Source organism: Phoxinus phoxinus (assembly GCF_949152265.1).
Source record: "Phoxinus phoxinus genome assembly, chromosome: 1".
Lineage (NCBI taxonomy): Eukaryota > Metazoa > Chordata > Actinopteri > Cypriniformes > Leuciscidae > Phoxinus > Phoxinus phoxinus.
The window spans coordinates 49,862,489-49,884,681 of NC_136876.1; the positions used below are offsets into that span (position 1 = coordinate 49,862,489).

The 22,193-nt window shown below is 39.2% G+C and overlaps 2 protein-coding genes across 5 annotated transcripts in view; both read right to left on the bottom strand.

Annotated features, from left to right (window-relative positions):
• Positions 1–846: 846 nt before the first annotated feature.
• Positions 847–13,878, bottom strand: LOC307005832 (transmembrane protein 235). Of its 2 annotated transcripts, XM_079626313.1 has the most exons (5): positions 13,507–13,878; positions 12,626–12,703; positions 9,482–9,619; positions 1,924–2,194; positions 847–1,868 (listed from the first exon to the last, which is right to left on the bottom strand). In XM_079626313.1, the coding sequence occupies exons 1-5, from the start codon at positions 13,682–13,684 to the stop codon at positions 1,715–1,717; spliced, it is 819 nt and encodes a 272-aa protein (XP_079482439.1). In that variant the 5' UTR covers positions 13,685–13,878; the 3' UTR covers positions 847–1,714. The 2 variants fall into 2 exon arrangements, with proteins under 2 accessions (XP_079482439.1, XP_079482440.1); XM_079626314.1 differs by lacking the exon at positions 9,482–9,619.
• A 4,888-nt stretch (positions 13,879–18,766) lies between these two features.
• LOC307003492 (NACHT, LRR and PYD domains-containing protein 3-like) overlaps positions 18,767–22,193 on the bottom strand; it is a 123,132-nt gene continuing 119,705 nt past the window's right edge. For all 3 annotated transcript variants that reach the window (XM_079621993.1, XM_079621995.1, XM_079621994.1), the window contains one exon: positions 18,767–20,535. In XM_079621993.1, coding sequence (XP_079478119.1) covers positions 19,955–20,535 — 581 coding nt within the window. In that variant the 3' untranslated portion in view covers positions 18,767–19,954. The remainder of the gene's footprint in view (positions 20,536–22,193) is intronic.

Below are 22,193 nucleotides of genomic sequence, written 5' to 3' on the forward strand. Positions count from 1 at the left end.
TCGTGTCTGAGTTTCCAGAGCCGTCATGCTGTGCCATTAACTGGGAAGGTTTCCAAGTGGTGTGTAGCGGGTTCATTGACTTTCTGAGATATTTAAATGTGTGTCTTTAACCCTCTTGCCCAAGTTTTAAAACATTATCTTTAGGTGGAGAAATAAAAAAAATGTTCTAGACCTTCATTAAACTAGGAGAGTTTTTCGCAATAAACATTGTATTTTTCACATTGTGGGAGCAGAAGAAAATAAGAAATCACTAAGCAACCATATTTATAAATCTTTCTTTAAAAAAAAAAAACCAATGTAATACTTTGGCACTGTTTGCTCATAGAATGAATTTTCTAGTGTAGGTGATGGAGAGAAACTTCACTCAGGCACTCTACTCGCTCCATTTATCACCAGGTCAGCCTTTATTTTCACTTAAGAGCATGGGCTTCACTTTTAATGGTGTCTCGAATGCAGCTATTTTAGCCTCCACAGCAGCAATCGGAGATTTACAACCACCCAGGCGCAATTTAATATTATTACACAGACATATTTCCCTGCAAATAATGCAGGATATTACACTGGGCTAACTTCTAATCTTCTGAGAAGACTTTCCTTCTTGAAATTGGAATGAAAATGGACTCTTTTGTGCTCAAGAAAACAGCCCACTCTGTTCCTATGACACGTTTCATAAATTGATCACTCACAGTGGCTAATTACTGACACATTTATATTTTAATTGAGATCACATTGTGCATCTTGGATATTTAATCAAATATAAGCCTTAGGGAGATACATATAATTACCATAAATGAAAACATAATTATAACTAGCTTCATTTAAAATTGGTATATGCATTGCAAAGTATCTTTGTGGACGTAAAGTTTGTATGGTAATGATCAGACAGTACAGATCATTAAAAATAACTCTATACATAATGTTTGTTAAAGTGTGAAATAAGTTGTAACAACATGCCGGATAAAATGATGGGCATAAGTTATGTTTATTATGGTACTTCACGGTGGCTTACTGTGGACAGTATAAAATGTTGGTTAAGTTGTACAAGTTTTACCACAGAACAATTTTCTACTAAGAAAAACAAACAACTACAATTTAATGTATTAAATCTCAGTATGCAAAAATATTATGTGTAAGTTAAGGATATGACCATTATCTGTATTAAAAGTTCAATAAGCACTTATGGGTGAGGTGTATGTGTTTTAAATAAACTACCGTTCAAAAGTTTTGGGTTGGAAAGAATTTTTCAATGTTTTTGAAAGAGTTTCTTATGCTCACCAAGGCTGCATCTATTTATTATTTATTTATTTAAAATACATTAAAACAGTAATATTGTAAAATATTATAATACTTTAAAATAACTGTTTTCTATTTGAAACTTTTTTAAAATGTAATTTATTCCTGTGATCAAAGCTGAATTTTCAGCATCATTACTCCAGTCTTCAGTGTCACATGATCCTTCAGAAATCAGTATAAAATGATGATTTGATGCTGAAGAAACATTTATGATTATTATCAATGTTGAAAACATTTGTGCTGTCATCACACTGACCCCAAACTTTTGAACAGGACGTTTTTGGACTATAGAAAAAAAACACTGCTGTAAAAATGTGTACCATAGAGATACTGCATGTAAAAGCAGCAATTGCTTGATTCGTCATGGTATATATCGTGTGTGCATGACACATGGCATTGGTGAGCAGAGGAAAACAAGTTTCTAGAAGCCTTGAGGAAAATATATGATTGCACACAGTCGAGTGATGCAGACAAATTCTGCAGTCCGTGAGTGAGCCTCCTTCAATAATTGATGCAGCTGTCTCCACCCGGCACTCTCCATTTCAACTTTGACACAGCACAAACTCATTCCCAAGCTGTGGATGAAATGCATGTGAATGTAGACCCCATCATCATCATCATCATCATCACTGCAGTCTCAGAAGCTGTGGTGAAGTCTGGCTCATGAAGAACACCGCAGCAGGCTCGTGGTGACACTGCCGGCGGATGAGACGGGCCGCTAGCAAGAGCAGGAACCCCGCGAGCATCTCCAGGCAGAAGGACAGACAGGCCATGGCCAGAGACCAGCCGAAGGACATGTGGACGTGAGCCAGTGACTCCACATCCACCATGTGCTGAAGCTCTTCCAAAGCCTGCTGAGAGTAACTGATATAGATGCTCACACCAGACACCGTCAACAGACCTGTGCACAAAGAGCAGTCATTACACTCCATTCACAACATACTATTTATGACTGGTCATTTTGATCAACATTGAAGATTGTTAAAACTGGTGCAATGGGAACACCATCCATGAAAACACACCATGGGTTCCATCAGTTCTAGCAACGGTCATGAACACAGGTCTCATTGTAGATATAAAATCCTGACTGGGATAAGTGCATGGAGTCTTTCATTTGCAATGAAATTAAGTAGTGGACAAGCACAGAAAATGATGGTGACACCAGCTAGTGGTAAGAATATTAATAAGATAGGAGAGAAGACCATGTTTGAGGGAACTGTCATGAACTCAGTCATTATTACTGTAATTATCCCACTTACATGAAGCTCAGAGGAGCCCTGACCTTTCACAGTCACTCATAACGGGAAGAACAGAGGAGAGGTGTTCCTGCTGCTCTGCAATTAAACTAAATATTTCAGTCGTCTAGCTCTTTTTCTACTCATTTCCATGTCAGATATTCTGATCAACGATGCATTGTTTTTTTCAGGATGATAAATAAAAAAATTAACTAATAGGGGATTGCCTATGTGAGCATATTAACCATGTTGTTAAAGGGGTCTTGAACATTTTTGTAAATTCTATGTTTCCTGAGAAACTTTTATAATGTTAGTAGGATTATTACATTAACCCCCTGGGGTCGGCTATCGCGCCGGCGTGATCTGCTCGCTTTTTTTCTTATAAGTGCAAAACAGACTTAAAATACTCTGTTGATTTTGATCTTACATATAAGTGTTATACATCATTCAACACAGTTAAATGTCTTCTTTTATTTGTGTACACTCATAACAAAAACAAAATGTTGTGTTTTTCATAAAATAAAGAAAATAAACATGATGCGCGTTCTGCCGTCTCTCTCAATGTGAAGTTCATTCTGAAACGCGACAGAAAAATGAACTGTAACTCAGTGAATGTTTGTCACACACACTTGAAACGTATGTCTTTACAACGCTTGGAGTCTCAATTTTTTAATGATGTAAATTATATAAAAAACAAATATTCTCTTTTTAAAGGGACAATAAGAATTTTTTTAGGTATTTTATTATCTAAAATCAATATTTTTATTCATAAATATGTCCTCAATGGTGTACAAATACCTCGGCCAACTATCTGACTTATCCTTATAAATGAAGAATTAATTATCTTTATATACACGGGACGGGTAGGTCCACGGAGGCTTCCATGTAGTTCCGCCATCTTGCAAAACTATAATAGCAGAGAGGGACAAAAAGTACTAAGCCAACACATTTCCACAACGCGTTTTCGTTCAGAGCCAGCAGAAACCAGCAGAAACGCAGGTGCAGAGCAGTGAGAGGCGCTTGAAACTGCACCGGCAACTTTAAAAGTCTTGATTGCATTGTTATTATGGACCATACATATGCCAAGCCACAGGAGAAGAAAACATCGTCGCCAAAAAAGTCAAAAATAGAACGTAAAAGGAAACGTGACCGTAGATTACAGAAAACAAGAGTTAATGTCGCTAATGTGGCTAATTTTATATAGCTCTCCTTTTTCAAAAACAATCCATTAGCTCAAGTTGTGAATATTTTGCGTGGGATTTCCCCCTTTCTGGTCAATGTATCCCTGCCTCTACTTAATTATTTTTATCCCCGGTGGAGATAAATTTATCCTCCCCTCAAAGTGATCATAGTGCTACTATAGTGGCGAGACGGATCACAAAACTTATCATGGAACCGTGGTTTGATTAAAGTCAATTTTATTTTAAAATGATTACTCACTCACTCTTGAGCGTCTGGCGCGAGTGATTTCAATGTAAAGACGCGTTTATGCGCGTCTAGAGGTCCTGCGGCGCGGTGTTTAGCGCGACGCGGTAGACGCGAGCCTCATTCTACTCCAGTTTGCACAAATGAGGCAAATTGCTATCACAGATAATGTCTTTTCTATCATTTCACTGTAGCTCAGCATCGTGATGTAAAGTTAACGTTATTGCACGATCACAGTTCATATGTGTGGGGAAAGATAAGCTATTAGAGTAAAAATATTGCGTTAGGCTACTTCAGTTAATAAGAAAAAAGATTTTACAATTCCTGCAATGCAGTGATGAAGTTCATGTTCTCATGATTTATTTTTATGAATAACAATGTTTGCAAAATTTGTTTGAATGCAAAATACAAATTCACCACTAGATGGGAGTAATTCCTACATAATGTCCCTAATGCGTATGAAAGCAACGACATGTACAGTTTCTCAAACACGTCCAAATGAACTCTAATGTGACCACACCCACACGCGCACGAGCGATTGACATGCAAAACTCCACGTGAAGTGCAAAACGCACCAAACATCAGGCTTCATTTTTTTTACTCCAATCTAATTTCATAACGTCATAACGAATGGAAACATTTAAAGTAACATATGTTAATCCATGTTTTTTTCTCTAGTGTAGTGTTTCTGAAGTGTTCATTTTCAACGATTTATAGGCCGCCTGCTATAGGCTATTGTTATTATTATTCTATGCAGCCCTACAATATGCTTTTCAAGGCACAATATACCTGGTGTTCATTATATATATATATATATATATATATATATATATATATATATATATATATATATATATATATATATAGGCCTATGTACATGAACATGATAAAATTAAAAATTAACACATTGGAAATGACAGGTATGTACTGTTTCAGGAATGGCACAAAGGTGTGTGACTGTCTTTAGATTAAGTGTGTTTAATAATGTGCTTTTTTGTCCTTTGTTGTGTATCTTTGGATTATATTGTGTTGTAAATAAATCCAAACAATCAAAAATTTACTCCTCATTCTTCCTCATAATGATAGGCCCTGATAACACCTGATAGGGCCATTATGGGAGGATCTTTGTCTTTTTCAGTGTGAAACACCTCAATATTCATGGATTGTTCACGCATCCTCGCATACAGCTTTCTTACACAAAACATGTCTTACAAATTTTAAATAAATATATTGTTTTTGGAGCAAATATTCTAGGCTACGTGATACAATTGTCAAAAGTCTTGTGAAGAAATAATCAGTATGGGTTTCATGACCTTATTTCAGTTACTTTTTTTTTTTTTTCACAAACCATGCATAAACGTCATTATCTCAAAACTACAAACTTTTACATGCATGCTGCTGACATATTATTGTAGCAGAGTTTGTGCTGAATACAGTGTAATAAGACTTTAGCCATGAAAATGCCACAAGTAACAGAAATAAGCACAAATGTTAGAGCATGTCAGAACACCTCCAGGACCCAGAAAACCCCTCAGACCCCAGAGGGTTAACCTCCACTACACTACACTACACTACACTACACTACACTACACTACACTACACCCCTCTGTCTCCACCGGTCTCCTCCATCCCTCTGGTTCTCCCATTGTCTTCAGTCCCACCGACTCTGCCCTGGTCTGCCAAGTTAATACAATAATGCTCACTGTTTTCCCACAAGGGTGCATCTGTCTGATCTGAAGAGAAGCTTTAAAAGAAGGATGAAACATCTCTCAGACGCACAGACACGATGGAGGTCATGAACTGCTCTTTATAATAAATAAAAAAAGCAACACTCACAGTGTTACATACATGAGTGTGTCAGGAGAGAGTTGAACTGAATGAAAGATACACCATGTCTGATGATGCACTCCTGGCTTAAATAAATTGATCAATGCAGGAATCCCAAACATTAGAAAGGGCTTTGAGATATTTGCTTAGGTTGCAGCATGATTCACCAGTGTCGTGAAAGGAGACATGCGTCTACAGTTCATGTTTTGTGAGAGTTGGAGAACAGCAAATGTTTGTGAGGCAAGAGCAGATGGAAACACCATCACCATCTTCTTCTCTGTCATGTCTTCATATTCCAGAGGGATGCTCATGCCCATTGTTTTTGTGAAGAAGAGTACTATGTTTACAGGTGGGATCACTCAGTAAACTCATATGAGACTTCAATCTTTCCGCTGTTTTACTCCAACCCATCAATCGTGTGCAATTTTCAGTCCTCAATGGCACAATTACTGTAACAATTTACCTCAGCAATAATAAAAGCTACTAGATAAGCACACTAAACTATAACAAAGTTCACATGCATATACTATTTTGTAACATTGTTCTGGGGAAGATTAGAGTTTTTTTTTCATCTCAGGATCCCCGTCCAACAGGACTGAAAACAGAACACAAATAAAAGGCTGTAAATGTCTGTGGTGACCTCAGAGTTTCAACCTTTGCAGATCCCAGTCATTTTCTCTGCTCCATCCCTCCCTTAATTCACCTTCAGTTTTCTGTTGTGCTCAGGCTGGAACACAAGCACCTGTTACACTGCCTGAAAACAGCCCATACACACCATCATCATCATCACATCCTATCATAACAAACATACCCAACAATACTATCACAATCATACTGAGGACAGAATAAACACAGATGATCTACTGAAGATGTACAAAGCCTGTAGATGTAATTCCCACTTAAATTAAAAGTGCTCTACAACAACTCATTTGAAAAACTATAACACACATGCAGTGTCAATCCTGATTTATGTTATTGTGACGCTGTGACAGTGGATTAATTATGTCATTCAAGATATAATCAAATCCTGTTGATCTTATATTTAACACATTTACAGACACAGGAGCATTAAATGTAGAACTTTTCTATAAAATCTGCTGATTACAGATGTATGCACTTTCAAACATCACTCAAAAAATTATATGTTGGCTTTAATTAACTTTTTTATGTCAACAGCTCACACATAACTGGGTTACGTTAAACACACATAATTTGTTCATGTAACTTCAACATCATGGAATTAAGTCATTTTAAGCAACCCAATTTAAGTAGTCTCAAAGTGAATTTAAAGACTTCCTGGCATGATTCAGGTATTTTTAATATTCATTCACCCACTAATATTTCATTTATTTTAGTGACACATAATTAAGATGATAGACTATAGCTAGCTGTAGCACATATTAATATATTAAATGCTAAGATTTATGTGCTCCCTCATCCAAAGCAGTCAAAAATTGCAGAATCAGTCCACATCCAAACAAAATGCTCCACTCTTCTCCACAATGGTAACCCACTGTAATTTAAATGGTTCTAATAATTCCAATGTTATTAAACATTATTACACACTATCAAGACTTCCCCTTTTCTCATTTTCAAAAAAAAACAAAACATAAAATAACAATTCTCTCTTAATTCAACCATATGCAAAGCATGCTGGGAACTAACAAGCACCGTCCAGTTTCAGTTAATGCAACACAAATCATTCATTTAATCAACAAAAAAAACGGATTAAGTCAACTTAAATTTCACATTTAAGCAGATTGAACAAAATTAAGTTAGGGCAAAATGGCAGTCGCACTATACCGCCACCCTCTGGATGTAAGTTTTTTACTTAACATAAATGGTTTGTGTTTAGACAACACGTCAGGATTTTGTACTGTTAAGTTGAGACATAATTACGTGGACCTTAATAGAAAAAAAAAAATTCAAGTCAACAAACACAATTATTATAAGTAAACTAAATATAAATATATTATGTAAAGTGCACAACCTTCCTAGTTAATTTTTTTTAGCGATGTTTGATATTTTGAGCTGATGACACATTAAGAATACATTGTCTTAAGTTTTCATGAATCTCTTAGCAAAGAGGGAGTGTTTTTGTGTGAGGTTGTTGTGTTCAGATTCAGAATGACTCTGGTAGTGCGTTTTCTCTTCAGATCATTTCCATGTAAACATAGCCTAAAGAGTGTTAAAGTATTAAAATACGAGTGTTAAATGAACACTGAAGCAGTGTTAAAGTTAATGAGATAATAAAGTGATTAATTGAGTGATGATTGATCATTATTGAAGACACCTGACAATAAAAATACTGAGTCATTGAGAGAGGAGAAAAAAATCACAATTTCAAGTCACTATTATGTTGATCAGAAGAAGGGCTTTCAGTATTTTCAATGTAATTCAAATAATTTATTAGAAGTTGTTCTGATACAAAAAATATTGATCAGTCTTTATTAGTTTGACACACAGACATCAAGCATCAGCCTGTGAATCTCAACAGTGGTGACCATAAAAAAGCATGTTGCTGTGCATTCTGGGTGCCAAAACACATGAATGGCTCCCATCATGCATTGCGGTATGAATCAATTAGAATCTGAAGTGTCTTAGTAATTTTCTTTATTCTTAATATTTTCTTTTATTTCCGCTGTTTTTATGTAACTTTTTAGGCGCTTGTTTTATAATTTTCAGAGTTGATCTGTTTATCTGAATATGCTGTTTGTCACCATTGCTGAGATTCATACGCTGATTCTTGATGTCGGTGCGTGCCTAAATAAAAGAATAAAAAGATAAGACCTTCAGAACAATTTTTAAGAAAGCATTTGGATTATTTTGAGAAAGCTTGATCTTATGCTATAGAATAACAGTGATGCTGTAATCAACAAATATATCTGAAACAGTGATTATGCTCTTAATGAGTTCAGTGATTCAGGTCAAATGATGATTATGTCACCAAAACACAGCCAATACCACCAGATCCCCTTTTCTCTTTGTTCATCTGGTTGTTATAACTCAGTTACAACAGCCAAACTAAATCTAATGTTAAGGGTCAAGAGCCCAACTAAAAGAAAAATCTGTGATTTTCTCCTTCAGTGATTCTGCTTGTTATCATATGGTGTTCATCAATAATGATCAATCATCACTCATTTAATCACTTAATTATCTCATTAACTTTAACACTGCTTCAGTGATCATTTAACACTCATATTTTATCACTAACACTCTTGAGTCTGGAGCCAAATGAACTCCCAGGAGAGTTCATTTAACACTGGAGTTTTTGCTGTGTGCAGTGAAAATATGTAAAAATATGTAAAAATATGTGTACATTTACATATTTGTATCCCTGGAAGATAGTTTGATTCTGAAAAGGATAAATCCTCTTAATACATTAGACGCATCAAATAGATATTTTCAATATTGTTTCTATTCATGACTGCAGGATTTGTGTATTTATTATTGAGCTAAAAACCTCCATATCTATAAACCCTCTCTGTGTGTCCAGTTCACCTAACAGCTGCACTCAGCTGGAGCGCCTGACATTTTGTGTTTTCTTTCTTTCCCATTGTGATTTATATCCATGTGTGGCATTGACCGATCCCCGAAACACATCTCTCACTGACCCATACACAACAACACAAACTCCACTGAGACCACTTCATTTCAGTTGCTATCTGAAGACGGATGATGTAGATGCTCATGACACTCACTGCACATGAGGAAGTATGCAGCGATGCAGGAGAGGAGAGAGAAGCTCTGAGCCAAAGACGCCACCAGACCGAAGATGCCCCCAAACACCAGCAGCACCAGACTGAGGGGCAGCAGGACCACGATGACCCTGTGCAAGGCTGAGAGACACAGACAAGCCTTTAATACATGAGACACACTCAAGAGTTTAGAGAAAGCTGGAGTTCAGGGGCCAATTTGCCGTTTCATTTTCAGTGAGTTTGAACGAGTGACCACTAGGGGTGTCTACAATAATACCACGTGTTGTTTTAACCATGTGGAGGCTGACATTGACGAGTATGTCACTCACTTTGCAATGCTTTCACTGTGTGATGTAGATTGCAATTCAGTAAGAAGGACCCCAAAATTCAAGCCTCAGTATGAGTTTTTGTCTTATATTTCGATATGATGTTAAGTTACAGTTATTATTAGTTAAAAAATAAGTTAATATTGTGTTAGATTTTAGACACATTATTGTCAATTTTGTCTCTTATTTTTGCAAAGCCAGAGCGGAGCGGTTGTGTGTCTCTGAGTAACACAGTGGCGTTTTCGTTCCTGAATCCATCATTGTTCTTGAACAAATCAATGACTCAAAGTATTTAATTGAAAAATATTTCAATATTCAAAAAATATGTTTATGCAATTGTAAATACATCTAAAAGCTGTTTCTGTTTCACTTCTGCAGTATACAAATTAATTTTGTTGATACTTTGGTAACATTCAATTGTCTTATTATTCTAACTGAATTTATTGAATAAAACTACGAATTTTACATAAAATATGATGCATATATCTAATAAGGTTAGAAAAAAATGCCCCTAGAAAAGTTGTTTTATCACTATTGCACAGCAACATCCCCAGTGTTAAACCAGCACTTCTCAGAGCACATGGTCTCACTCTACAGTGTTCAAGTAACTCTGAAGCAGTGTTAAAGTTAATGAGATAATTAAGTGATTAATTAAGTGACGATTGACCATTAGTGATGACACCTGATGATATGAGCAGAATCACTGAAGGAAAGAGGAACAACAAGAACAAAAAAAGGAGAGAGACAAGAACTACAACTGACTTCAGCCACAGTCTTAGATAAAATCAACTGAAGATAAAAGATAAAGCAAACACTGATTACCATAATGTTGACCAAATCTTTCAATAAAACATAAACATCTAATAAACGTTAATTCTCAATAAGAGCTTCTGTAGACGTCTGACAGAAATAAAGTCAGTCTGGTTAGTAATAAGTGAAGCTGGTAATGCTGTTTGTGGAGTTGTTCAATCCTCCTCTGCTGAGATCTTCACAGGTTTAGGGAGCTTTCACACTGGGCTCGTTTGCTGCGGGTCAATATTTTGTGCTTTTTATTAATTCGGTGCTATTATGCGCAGCTGAGTGAACAACAGGTTTACTGAGGGTGTGTGTGTGTGTGTGTGTGTGTGTGTGTGTGTGTGCAGGAGACAGTGGATTTCTAAATTTGTTTCCCTGATTCCATGCGCTATGCGCGAATACACTGCAGGCTCACTCTCGCTCGTATAAGGTAAGTCATCAATACTATCCTCCCTTACATGCGTTTTATTGTACTAAATACATCATAATCAGCTAAAACGCATGCGCTGGTCACTTTACTTCCTGAACAAGTGCGCACCCGAGTCAGTGTTGCTTTCACATTCACTCGAACCGCGGCACGGTTCGGGAGCAACCGAACTCAGAGCGCCTCCTCCAGGTAGTCTCGGGTTCGGGACCCCAGTGCGCACCCGGGTCCACATGACAGCGTTCACATTAGCGATTTTTCATGTGAACCGTGCCCCGTTCCGAACCAAACTACCAGTGTGAAAGCCCCTTAATGTCTTCTTATCTTCAGTGGATTTGATCTCACCCTGGATTTCCACCAGCTGCGGATTGGCTGCGGATCGGCTCCGCTGCGCGTCTGCTCCGCTGTCCTTCAATACCCACCAGGCCATGACTGACAGCTGAAGTCACGAGGACCCACGAGATCTCACTAATTCACGTATGATTGCGCGATATAACCTGTCCCGCACAATCTGCCCTGTGCTGAATTGCTGCAGAGCTCTCCGGCATCCGGCAAAAATAGAAGCTCTGCGTATCTGCTCCGGAGGGCAGTCAGTAAAAATACACACATTGACTTTAATGGAAACCTATTGACTCCGCAGCCGTTCCGCAGTTGGTGGAGATTGCCCGTAAGACTGTGGTTGAAGGCCCCGTTTACACGATGGGAAAACGCAGATATTTCTCTGCGTTTTGGCCTGTCATTTACACGAAAACGCCGTTTTTATCCCAGAAAACGATTATTTCTAAAAACTCCGGCCAAAGTGGAGATTTCTGAAAACGCCGGTTATATGTTGTCGTGTCAACTGGGAGAAACGGGGTTTTAGGTTCTCTCTTGTCGATTCTGAGGATTCTGATTGGCTTGCATGGCTTTATCCTTCTCCCTACACTGCCGCCCATAGGTTTAGCATAGTTATAAAGGCGCTCAACGGCGTATTTATGCGGGTTGTGTGCACGATGTTATTATTGAAAACGGAGGGGGAGAAATATTCGTTTCTCTAAATACCCGGCTATGTGTAAATGTGGCCTAAGTCAGTTGTAGTTCTTGTGTTTCTCTTTCCTTCAGTGATTCTGCTTGTTAACATCAGGTGTTCATCAATAATGCTCAATCATCTCTTAATTAATCACTTAAGTATCTCATTAACTTTAACACGGTTTCAGTTTTACTATAACACTTTGTAGAGTGCTCTGAGCAGAGTTAATTTAACACTGGGGATTTTGCTGTGTGAATATGAAGCATATGAAAAGCTTCAGGAGTCGGCTGTCCACGACAGGCTTAGGTCAGCCAAGGTACAAAAAAAACACAGCACAAAAAATCAACTGTTTTTTTGTTGTTGTTTTTTTCAATATCACAAACCCCCTAGTGTGACACTAATAATCAAAGATCACCAGCTTTGATAATTGGTCAATCTTCCTTACTGTATAATGAGGGTCGGGACGGTTGAATATCGTGCTGGGAATACAGCTCTTAAAGAGACGGAGAACACACTAACCATACATAACAAGCCTACTCCCCGTGTCATTCCCTGATTGTGGATAATGTGCAGATGCAGTTTCAGAGACTCACTTAAAAGGTGCTTCTCCTGCTCAGTGTGGTCGGAGGTGTCCGTGTAGAACGAGATGTCATGATAACTGCCATTCTCTCCTGTGGGGGACATTGAAACACCCTCAAGTCAAAGCTGGAAACACACATTATGCTTCACACAGTTGCCGGAGAATCAATTTTCTTGGCAATCTCTTCTACAGCCTACAAGTTCAAGGCATTCAATATCATTTAAAGGTTTATGTTCGTAAAAGGAAAAGCAGCATTTTTGTAAGAGGGAAGACATCGTTGTTACAGCATTTTTAGAATAAAATGGAAAGCAGTATTTTTTCATACGACAGATTTAGTAACTGTCATCACAACGTGTGTAACATGCAACATTTACAGTTCTGTGATGAACTGCTTCTCTTTTTAATAGTCTCTAGAGCCATGGAACAGCTACAGAATTGGACGAGACATTAATTATGTACATAATGACGCCTCAGCCAGTGATGAAGACTGTATCTGTGAACATTTGAGAAATGACTTCATTTGCAGCCAGTAGAACCGTTTGCCAGTTTATATGCTGAGATTAAAATGAGATACAAAATACTTTAATCCATAGAGGCACATTAAATGACTATAGCTAAACAGTAAGAGAAGGGAGATGTGGTGACACCTATTATATATATTAAATGTCACTATATGCTTGCCTCATTAATATGAACTAATGGCACATTAAGTCCATGTACTTCATACTCAGTATTTAGCCTAATGTTAAATGTATATTCACGTGTATATTTGTGTATAGTAAGAAATTAGTCTGGATATACACATTATTGGAAGAATATATAAATGTGTGCAGCAGCTGCACAATAAAATCGGACATAAAACTGAGCTTAAGTAGTGTGTGTTGAGCATCTTACCTTCATAGATCCTCCAGAGTCCGGAGTGAGAGCTGCTGTATTCCAGGCTGGAGTTCTTCCCTTCATCCACATGTATAATGTACCAGTATTCAGTGCCGATGGACACGGCGAGCAGGATGAAACTGAGCAGCCCGCACAGACCCGCGCTGACGACCACTGTCCCAAAGTTCATTTTCATCAGCGCTCAAATCCCTCTGATGATTCATTGAATTTGAGCACCTGTTACTGCCCTTCAGTTCCTCTAAAGCCCCGAGTGTTTCGTTCAGACACATTAAAGCCCATCATTGTGTCTTTATTACTCCAGTTGTGTCCGGGGTGAAGGAAGAGTCAGCTCTCAGCACATGCAGGATGAAGAACTGTGATTTCCCTCGGCATCTCTCCGGCACAGCTGTATATGGAGTGAGAGAAGCCTCTGAACACTGAATATACATGATCCTCTCGCCTCAGTTTCAGCGGCGGTCGCTCACTGTGCTTCATTTGCTCACCTCAGCGACGAGGTTGTTTCTTCTTCATTTTGTGTAAATAGATTAATCTGTATATAGTGGGATATATGTATTAGTGTAGAGTTTTTTTTAACCTGGCTTGATTTTGTCAGGAGAGAGAACATTCCTCATTTAAACAGGTGAGAGAAAATGCACATAAAATATCTATATTTTTTTTCATTTCCAGTATATCTATTAAGTGTTGTTTTCTGGATTTATTTTTAATATATATGTATGTATATCGGTGTTTGCATTGTGTTGGACTGCTACCTCTGTTGGAATTTACTGTGTGGATTATTAATGATTAAAAATCTTTACTGTGTTTGTTTACCGCACAACCTATGAAAGAAGACCCGACCCAAAAAGAAAAGGAAAGTTAAGTGGTGAATAGTTTCTATTTGTTTTTCTCTGCCTTCCGTTTGTGTTTTGTCCAGCAGGGAGAACGATCCCTCGAGGATCACCAGGAAGAGTTTCTTGTGCATCCGACCACCTTCCCGGACGACTGCACGTCTCTACGAATCGGAGGGCAAGAAGGAGATCCTCCCGCCACTGAGAGCGAGACTCTGACAGAACCACATTCTTCATCTGTCCCGTCAGTCCCACCCAGCCTCCCTTTCCCACCACCTCTTCCAACCACCTTAGAGGACTTAGTCCTTTTAGGGATGGCGAAAACTAAAAAAATTCTTGACCGACCACCGAGCCTCATTAGCCGGTTGAAACCGGTTAACCGATTAGTTTAAAATATGCTACGCTATTTGAAATAACAGCCATTTCGAGCCGCGCCTGCAATTTCACAACTCTGTCGCATCTCTCCGCCGCTCTGCCTCCCGCTCACTCACACACACACACTCACTCACACACACGGTGAAATGGTCCCACACACTACTCTTCTCTGCATGCTTCCTCCTGTCGTCTGCGCTGGCTCTACCCTCGAGTGTGTTAGCCTGTAGCCTTTACTTTTCGCAAACCCAAACGCTGTGACCTCGCGCCAAATTTTTTTATTGGTTTATTAAGTACAAACGGGCGAGTTATGAAAGATTGAGTGAGGGATTTGTTCACTTCACACAAAAAGATATTGGAATGAGATGCTAACTGTAGTAGCGTTTAGTCCACTGTCTATAATAGACTAATTTAGAGATCACTTTCTTCTTTTTTTTAACCGACTGCCGAAAACTTTGATCGGTTAACGTTGATACGGTCAACCATCGGTCAAACGGTCATCGGTTAACATCCCAACTTATCATTGGACAGTTTCTCTCTCTCTCTCTCCAGCCCTCAGCCACTCCTGCCAGCCACTCGTCACCGTCTCCCACAATTCCCTCTGTATCCACTCCTCCTCTCAGTGGAGCTGATCCACCTCGGGCCAGCTGGGGACCGTCTGCGCCTGAGCAAGAGGAGGCCACGACTCCGCAGACAACCTCAGCGGACTTTGCTCCTCCTCAACCCTTCACCCTGACTCGTGCGTCTACGTTCCTGTAGCCAATGGTTCCAGCGTGGACCATCAGACATACTCCCTCGCCGAGCTCCCTCTGTCAGTCGGCTCCTCCTGCGTCACTTGTGGGCCGTCCGCTGCTCTTCAGCTCTCCACCCCGTCGACTATGACCCGCTCAGCCCTCCTCAGGCTCCACCACCGCCCTCGGTGACTCCAGCTCGCCCTCTGACCTCCAGACACACACCGCCATCGCAGGAGGTCGAAGCTACGGCTCAGTCAAGCTCTCCGGGGTCTTCTATTTTGCTTTATCACCTCGACCCTTCGGCAACACAGTGGGCTCTTTCTCCAGCGCCATCACCTCCAGCCATCCCCAAGGTGGCGTCAGGACGTGTACCACCACGATCACAGTTCTGGCTGTGTCCTGGGCACATCATGCCCCTGGTCAAGGCTCCTCCCTGGCTCTCACTAGCTTTAGCACCGCCCCGGACCCTTCAGTTCTGCCTCCTCTCGGTCAGCCGTGCACTCCTCACTTCCTTCTGTATCCTCTGCCGGTTTCCTTCGCCATCTCCTCCTTCCGGGGGGGGGAGCGTCACACCATTAAGACTCTGTTTGTTTTCATTCGCACTGTTTCTCCCTGCCTTGTTTGTTGTCATATTTAAGGGTTAGTTGACCCAAAAATGTAAATTCTGTCATTAATTACACTCCCTCATGTCGCTCCAATCCCGTAAGACCTTCGTTCATCTTCGGAACACAAATGAAGATATTTTTTATGAAAATCGAGAGCTTTCTGATCCCCTACAGACCGCAACACATCGACCACTTTCAAGGCCCTGAAAGGTAGAAAAGACATTGTTAAAATAGTCCATTAACTTTATTAAAGGATTTCTCCTCTTCTGTGTCAGTCTCCGATGCTGTTTACGCTGTAACCACAGTGCAGCGCTTCTGGGTTCTGCGTCATAACGCAGACGCTAATCGGCCGACACTGTTCACGTGAGCACCAAGACACGTGTGTGTGTGAAGCTGACACAGGAGCTGGCCAAAACTGAGCCACAACAGCGCATATACACTTCTTTTTTCTTTTTTTTTAAACAGTTTAATTTTTTTTTTTTTAAGAATCAATTTTGTGTTTAGTATATACTCCAGGATGTACCAAACCGTGACTTCAATACCGAGATACTTACCGAACCGTCATGTTTGTGTAGTTACACCCCTACAAATTATTAATTAAAAAGTAAACATGTGAGTGAATATATCACTATTAAAACTGGCAGGGTGGTTACGCTGGGAATGCTGCTGGATTCAGGATTTCTTCTTTTCTCAAACTGACCGACACCAAAGCCAACAAACCAGGCGTGAAGCTCCATGTTCACAGATGCTGATGCTCCTGTCCAGCATGTAAGTCCAGCACTTCTTCCTTCAGGCTGTGAGCTGAGGCTGACGGAGGCTCAGGATGAGCTGGAAAGCTCACAGAAGAGCAGCGAGGCTCTGGTGGAGTTCCTCTGTGAAGACGACCAGTCCTTCAACCCGGAGGAGGCCTGTGTGATCGTCCACGGCTTCTGCCATCGCTTCCAGAGAGCCGTGCGGGCGGGCGACACTGATGCTGACTGCACTGTCTCTTTAAAGACCAACGACCAAATCAAGTCTAACATCACCAAAGAACTAGAGCTACTCCTTTAAAATAACATGTTTTTCAGCCTTTTACAAGATTAGATATTAATCTTCCTTCATGGAGCTTCTCTGAAATGCCTTAAAAGTAGTTTTACTGTCTTTAACTAAATAAATGCGAGGGAGAATCCTCATTTATATTCACCAAACTCTTTAAACTAAACTAAAGTTGAAATCAGAGACTCTATTGAAACGTCTGTCTAAACCCTCTTATTGCATTCGGCTCCATTTTGACCCAGAAGTTTATTTATTTATTTTTATAAATCCATCGTTTTTAGTGCGAAGATGGAATTGTGTAGGTTTGTTAAAGGACAAGTTCGGTATTTTACACTTAAAGCCCTGTTTACAGATCGTATCTGATGAAATAGAACGGTTAAGATTAAAATTTGGACACATGCTCCTGTCCCGAGAATTTTAGGTTTATTTAGCTTTTGTGGACCTATCTTGGCAAACGCGTCACACTCGTTGATTCTTCCGTTGAGAGCTTGAATAATAGACACTCCAGCCCAGTTGGTGGCGATAATGCACCTTTGCAAATTGCAAGCAAACCGCTGGCATTTCATTGAATACACAGAAGAAGCAGAAGAAGAAGCGGCGGAGTAATACCCAGCCCGATCTCATCCCAAGGCGTCATATACTGACGCTTTGACAAAACGTCTACATCCAACGCACATGCACCCTTTAGCGTCAATATGAGATGCAGATAAAAATGGGCCAGAAGGCGCCTCCTAGCGGTCTAACCCTAACACTACCCCAGACCTAAACCCAACCATAACTGTGCGTGTCATATTGACGCTAAAGGGTGCCATGTGCGTTGGATGTAGACGTTTTGTCACAAGTGTCAGTATATGACGCCCTAGGATGAGAATGCGTTGTAATACCGTACCTCACACAGCACATTCAATACAAGTCAATGGAGTTGGACAAAAACTACGATAAAACCTGTTGGAATGCATATTTTTCAGCTATTTTTTTTGGGACCGTATCAGTGAACACCCCTGACCACTCGGTGAGTTTCACGTCTTTGTAAACGAAACTTTAATGTGTTTTAGGAAGGAATCTGCCAGTGCACATAGACAACCATTGTGGGGGTGGGGGGGAAGCGAAATAAAACTAAAATTCTCGGGACAGGCGCATGTGTCCAAATTTTAATCTTAACCGTTCTATTTCATCAGATACGATCTGTAAACAGGGCTTTAAGTGTAAAATACCGAACTTGTCCTTTAAGACTGTCAACATACAGTAAATGCAGGTACACTCGCTTACTCGATCTCTCACAATACTCTACTAAAGCTTCAATGGACAATATCGATGAGATCAAACATGTGTTTAAGTTGCTAAGAGCGGTTGCTAGGGGGGTTGTTGTGTAGTGATACATAGAGCCGTTGGGTGAAGCGGTCATTATCGTGAATAAAACACAGCTATTGACCAATCAATCAGAATCAAGGATTGGAACTAACCGCTTTATTATTTATATATTATTATCATTAATAAATAAATAAATATATATATATACATATATATATATATATATAGAGAGAGAGAGAGAGAGAGAGAGAGAGAGAGAAAGAAAGAAAGAGAGAAAGAAAGAGAGAGAGAGAGAGAGACAGAGAGAGAGAGAGAGAGAGAGAGAGAGAGAGAAAGAGTGATGTAATAATGACTGACGGCCACTAGAGGAACAATTGTGATTGTCTTTTAGTTTCTCTTTTCTGCTCAGATGATTCTGTCATGTTTAGTTTGAGTTTCTCCAGATCTAATTTAAAATAAACTGACCTGGAAAAATAAACATAACGAACATTTATTTATTTATTATTCTGATTTAAAATTATAATAGCATTTTTTTTTTACATAATTCAGAAGTAGTCTCACATATATGAGTGTTTAAAGACGTACTATATTATTATTACGTAAATCACATTACAGTTTTTAAACTTATAGAAAATAATATAAACGTTTTTTAAAACCATATGAAACAAACACGAATACTGCGAACATTTCTAAAAACGTATGTTTAATGTTTTTTGTTTTTTACTGTTTTTTTGGTAACACTATTTTACAGTGTCATTGTTACACGTTACATGTATTTACTGCAGTAATAACTATAAATTACCCATAACCCTATAGTAGGAACATGTACTTAATATTACTCAGCACTTAAATATAGAATTACACACTGAAATAAAGTGTTTTTTTCTTTGACTCAGTGACAAATAATGAATAATTATATAGATAATAGAGTCATGAACTTTCCTGTTCAACAGTTCTTCTGTATTAGATTCAATCCAAACTCTCTGTTGATGAAGATTCATAAAGTGATTCAGTCAAAACTGGACATTAAGAAGCAAACGTGTAAAAACAGTGAAACTCAGGGTGACAAACGTTTATCATGAATGAAAATAACAGTCAAAGATCAACAACTGAAGAAACATGTTCAGACGGACACAGAACAAGCGATTATTGACCATAAACTACAATAACATGATTAAACTGTAATAAAACATGTGAATTAACAGTGAAATACTGGAGGAGACAGAAGATTCATGTTCATCTACAGTTATCTCTATGATTATACACATCATGTGTTATTCATCTCTCATTATTGATTATAATAATCCTTCGAGATCAGCAGTGTTTTAATCAGATCATCTGATAATCAGATTTAATAACACATTGTGCACAAATAAAGTGTGTGTGTGTGTGTGTGAGAGTGTGTGTGTAATAAAGTGTATGAATATCAATAACGGTGATAATGCAGTAACACACACAATCAGTCAAACAACTGGAAAAATGTCAGTTTAGTGTGTGTGTGTGTGTGTGACACTGAAGAGTCTGAATAATAAAGAGCACAGAGGGGTTCAGTGGATGTGTGTCAGTCAGTGTGTTTGTGTTTAATGTGACACAGAGACACTGAAGAGTTAACACTATGAACTGAAGAATGAGAGTTATAATTATAAACATTAAAATTAAATCCAGCACAGAGGGGTTCAGTGAATGTGTGTGTGAATGTGTGTAAGCGTGTGAGTGTGTGTGTGTCAGAGACGCTGTAGAAGGACAGAGTGCCGGCCGACACGTCCACAAACACTCCTGCTCTCTTACAGGATCCTGGACCAGCAGAAACATCAGTGGAGATATTATTGTGCAGGACAGAGAGTGTGTGATCAGTGCAGAGACTCCAGGACTTCTCATTCTGTCCAAACACACAGTCACCCCCTCCTTTCCTCTGAATTCCTTTATACGACACTGAGATACCAACATCTCCACTCCATTCACACTCCCAGTAACAGCGTCCAGTCAGACTCTCTCCACACAGAACCTGAAGAGGATGCTGAAATCTCTCTGGATGATCAGGATACGACTGCCTCTCTGACACAAGCGTCACTTTTCTGTTCTCCTCAGACAGAACGAGAATAATGTGTGCTGTGTTTGGATCCAGTGTGAGATCAACGGCATCTGAACACAAGAACACACATTACAACAGCAACATTTACAACCAGATAATAAAGTGCAAGAGTTTGGAGTTGGCTTGAGAAAGCCTGACCAGAAACTTTGAATTAGTTCTAAAAGCTTAAAGTGTGAAGGTTTTGAAGGAAATACCGTCTATCGATCAATAGATTGGTAGATAGATAGATTCTAGGGTGTTGCTATGCGGTTGCCAGGGTACTCAGGCTTGTTGCTAGCGTGTTTATATGTGGTTGCTAGTGAACTCTGGGTGGTTGCTAGGGTGTTACTATGTTATTACTATGGTACTCAGGATGGTTGCTAGGGTGTTGCTGGGGTACTCGGTTATGGTGCTAAGGTGTTGCTATGCGGTTGCTATAGTACTCTGGGTGGTCGCTAGGGTGTTGATAATATTCAGGTAGGTTGCTAGGGTGTTGCTATGTGGTTGCTGGAGTACTCTGGATGATTGCTGAAGTGTTGCTATGCGGTTGCTCGGGTACTTGGGTGGTTGCTAGGGTGTTCCTATGCTGTTGCTAGGGTACTTTGGTGGTTGCTAGGGTATTCTGGTTGGTTGCTAGTGTGTTGCTTTTTGGTTGCTAGGGTACTCAGGCTGGTTTCTAAGGTGGTTGCTATGCAGTTGTTAAGGTACCCAGGGTGGTTGCTAGACAGATAGATAGATAGATAGATAGATAGATAGATAGATAGATAGATAGATAGATAGATAGATAGATAGATAGATAGATAAAATAAGTCTAATGAGCCTCACTAACTGTCAAATTTTAAATTTTGACAGTTGGAGTTTGAACAGTCTTGGCTCATTTAAACATTCCGTCAATGTAAAGGCCCTTTCACACTGGACGCGATTTTGACGCACAAATAATTCACGCGATGGTTTTATTTTTTGATCAGCTGTTTGTAACGGCTGAAGACGTATCTTTTTCGGCAGCACTTGAACCAGTAATACTAACACTTTCTTCTCTATTCTAACTTAAACTTAGTCTAACTTAGTCCTGCGGAATGTTCATTTATCAGCACACCAAGGCTCGTGGGCCGCGGGGGTGGACTTGCTGTTGTTTATAAAAATCATGTTATTTGTCAGTTGATGAACTCCAACACGTACCCGTCCTTTGAATTACAGATGTCTAAGGTTGGTCGATCAAATTCTTTTTATTGTATTCTTGTTTATCGGCCTCCTGGGATTTTGGGTCATTTTATAAGTGATTTTACTGACTTTCTATCCTCTATCATTAAGTTGAATAGAGTTATTATTGTCGGTGATTTTAATATTCATGTGGATAATGCTGCATGTAATACTGTTTTAAATTTTTTACATTTAATGGATACTTTTAATTTTGTTCAACATGTCTCTGGTTCTACACATGATAAAGGTCACTTGCTTGATTTAGTGTTTTCTCATGGTTTAAATATTGACGATGTGTGTACAGAGGATGTTCATGTTAGTGATCATAAATGCGTTTTATTTAATCTTGCGTGTAATGAAAAACCACTGCCGGTCAAGCGGGTGTCTTGTTCTCGCATGATTACCCAAGTTGCTGTTAACAATTTCTCGACCTCTTTTGATTCCAATTCGGTTATTATCTTAAATGACATTGACAGTTCTGTACAGTCATTTAATGATCACTGCACTTTGTTACTGGATAAATTGGCTC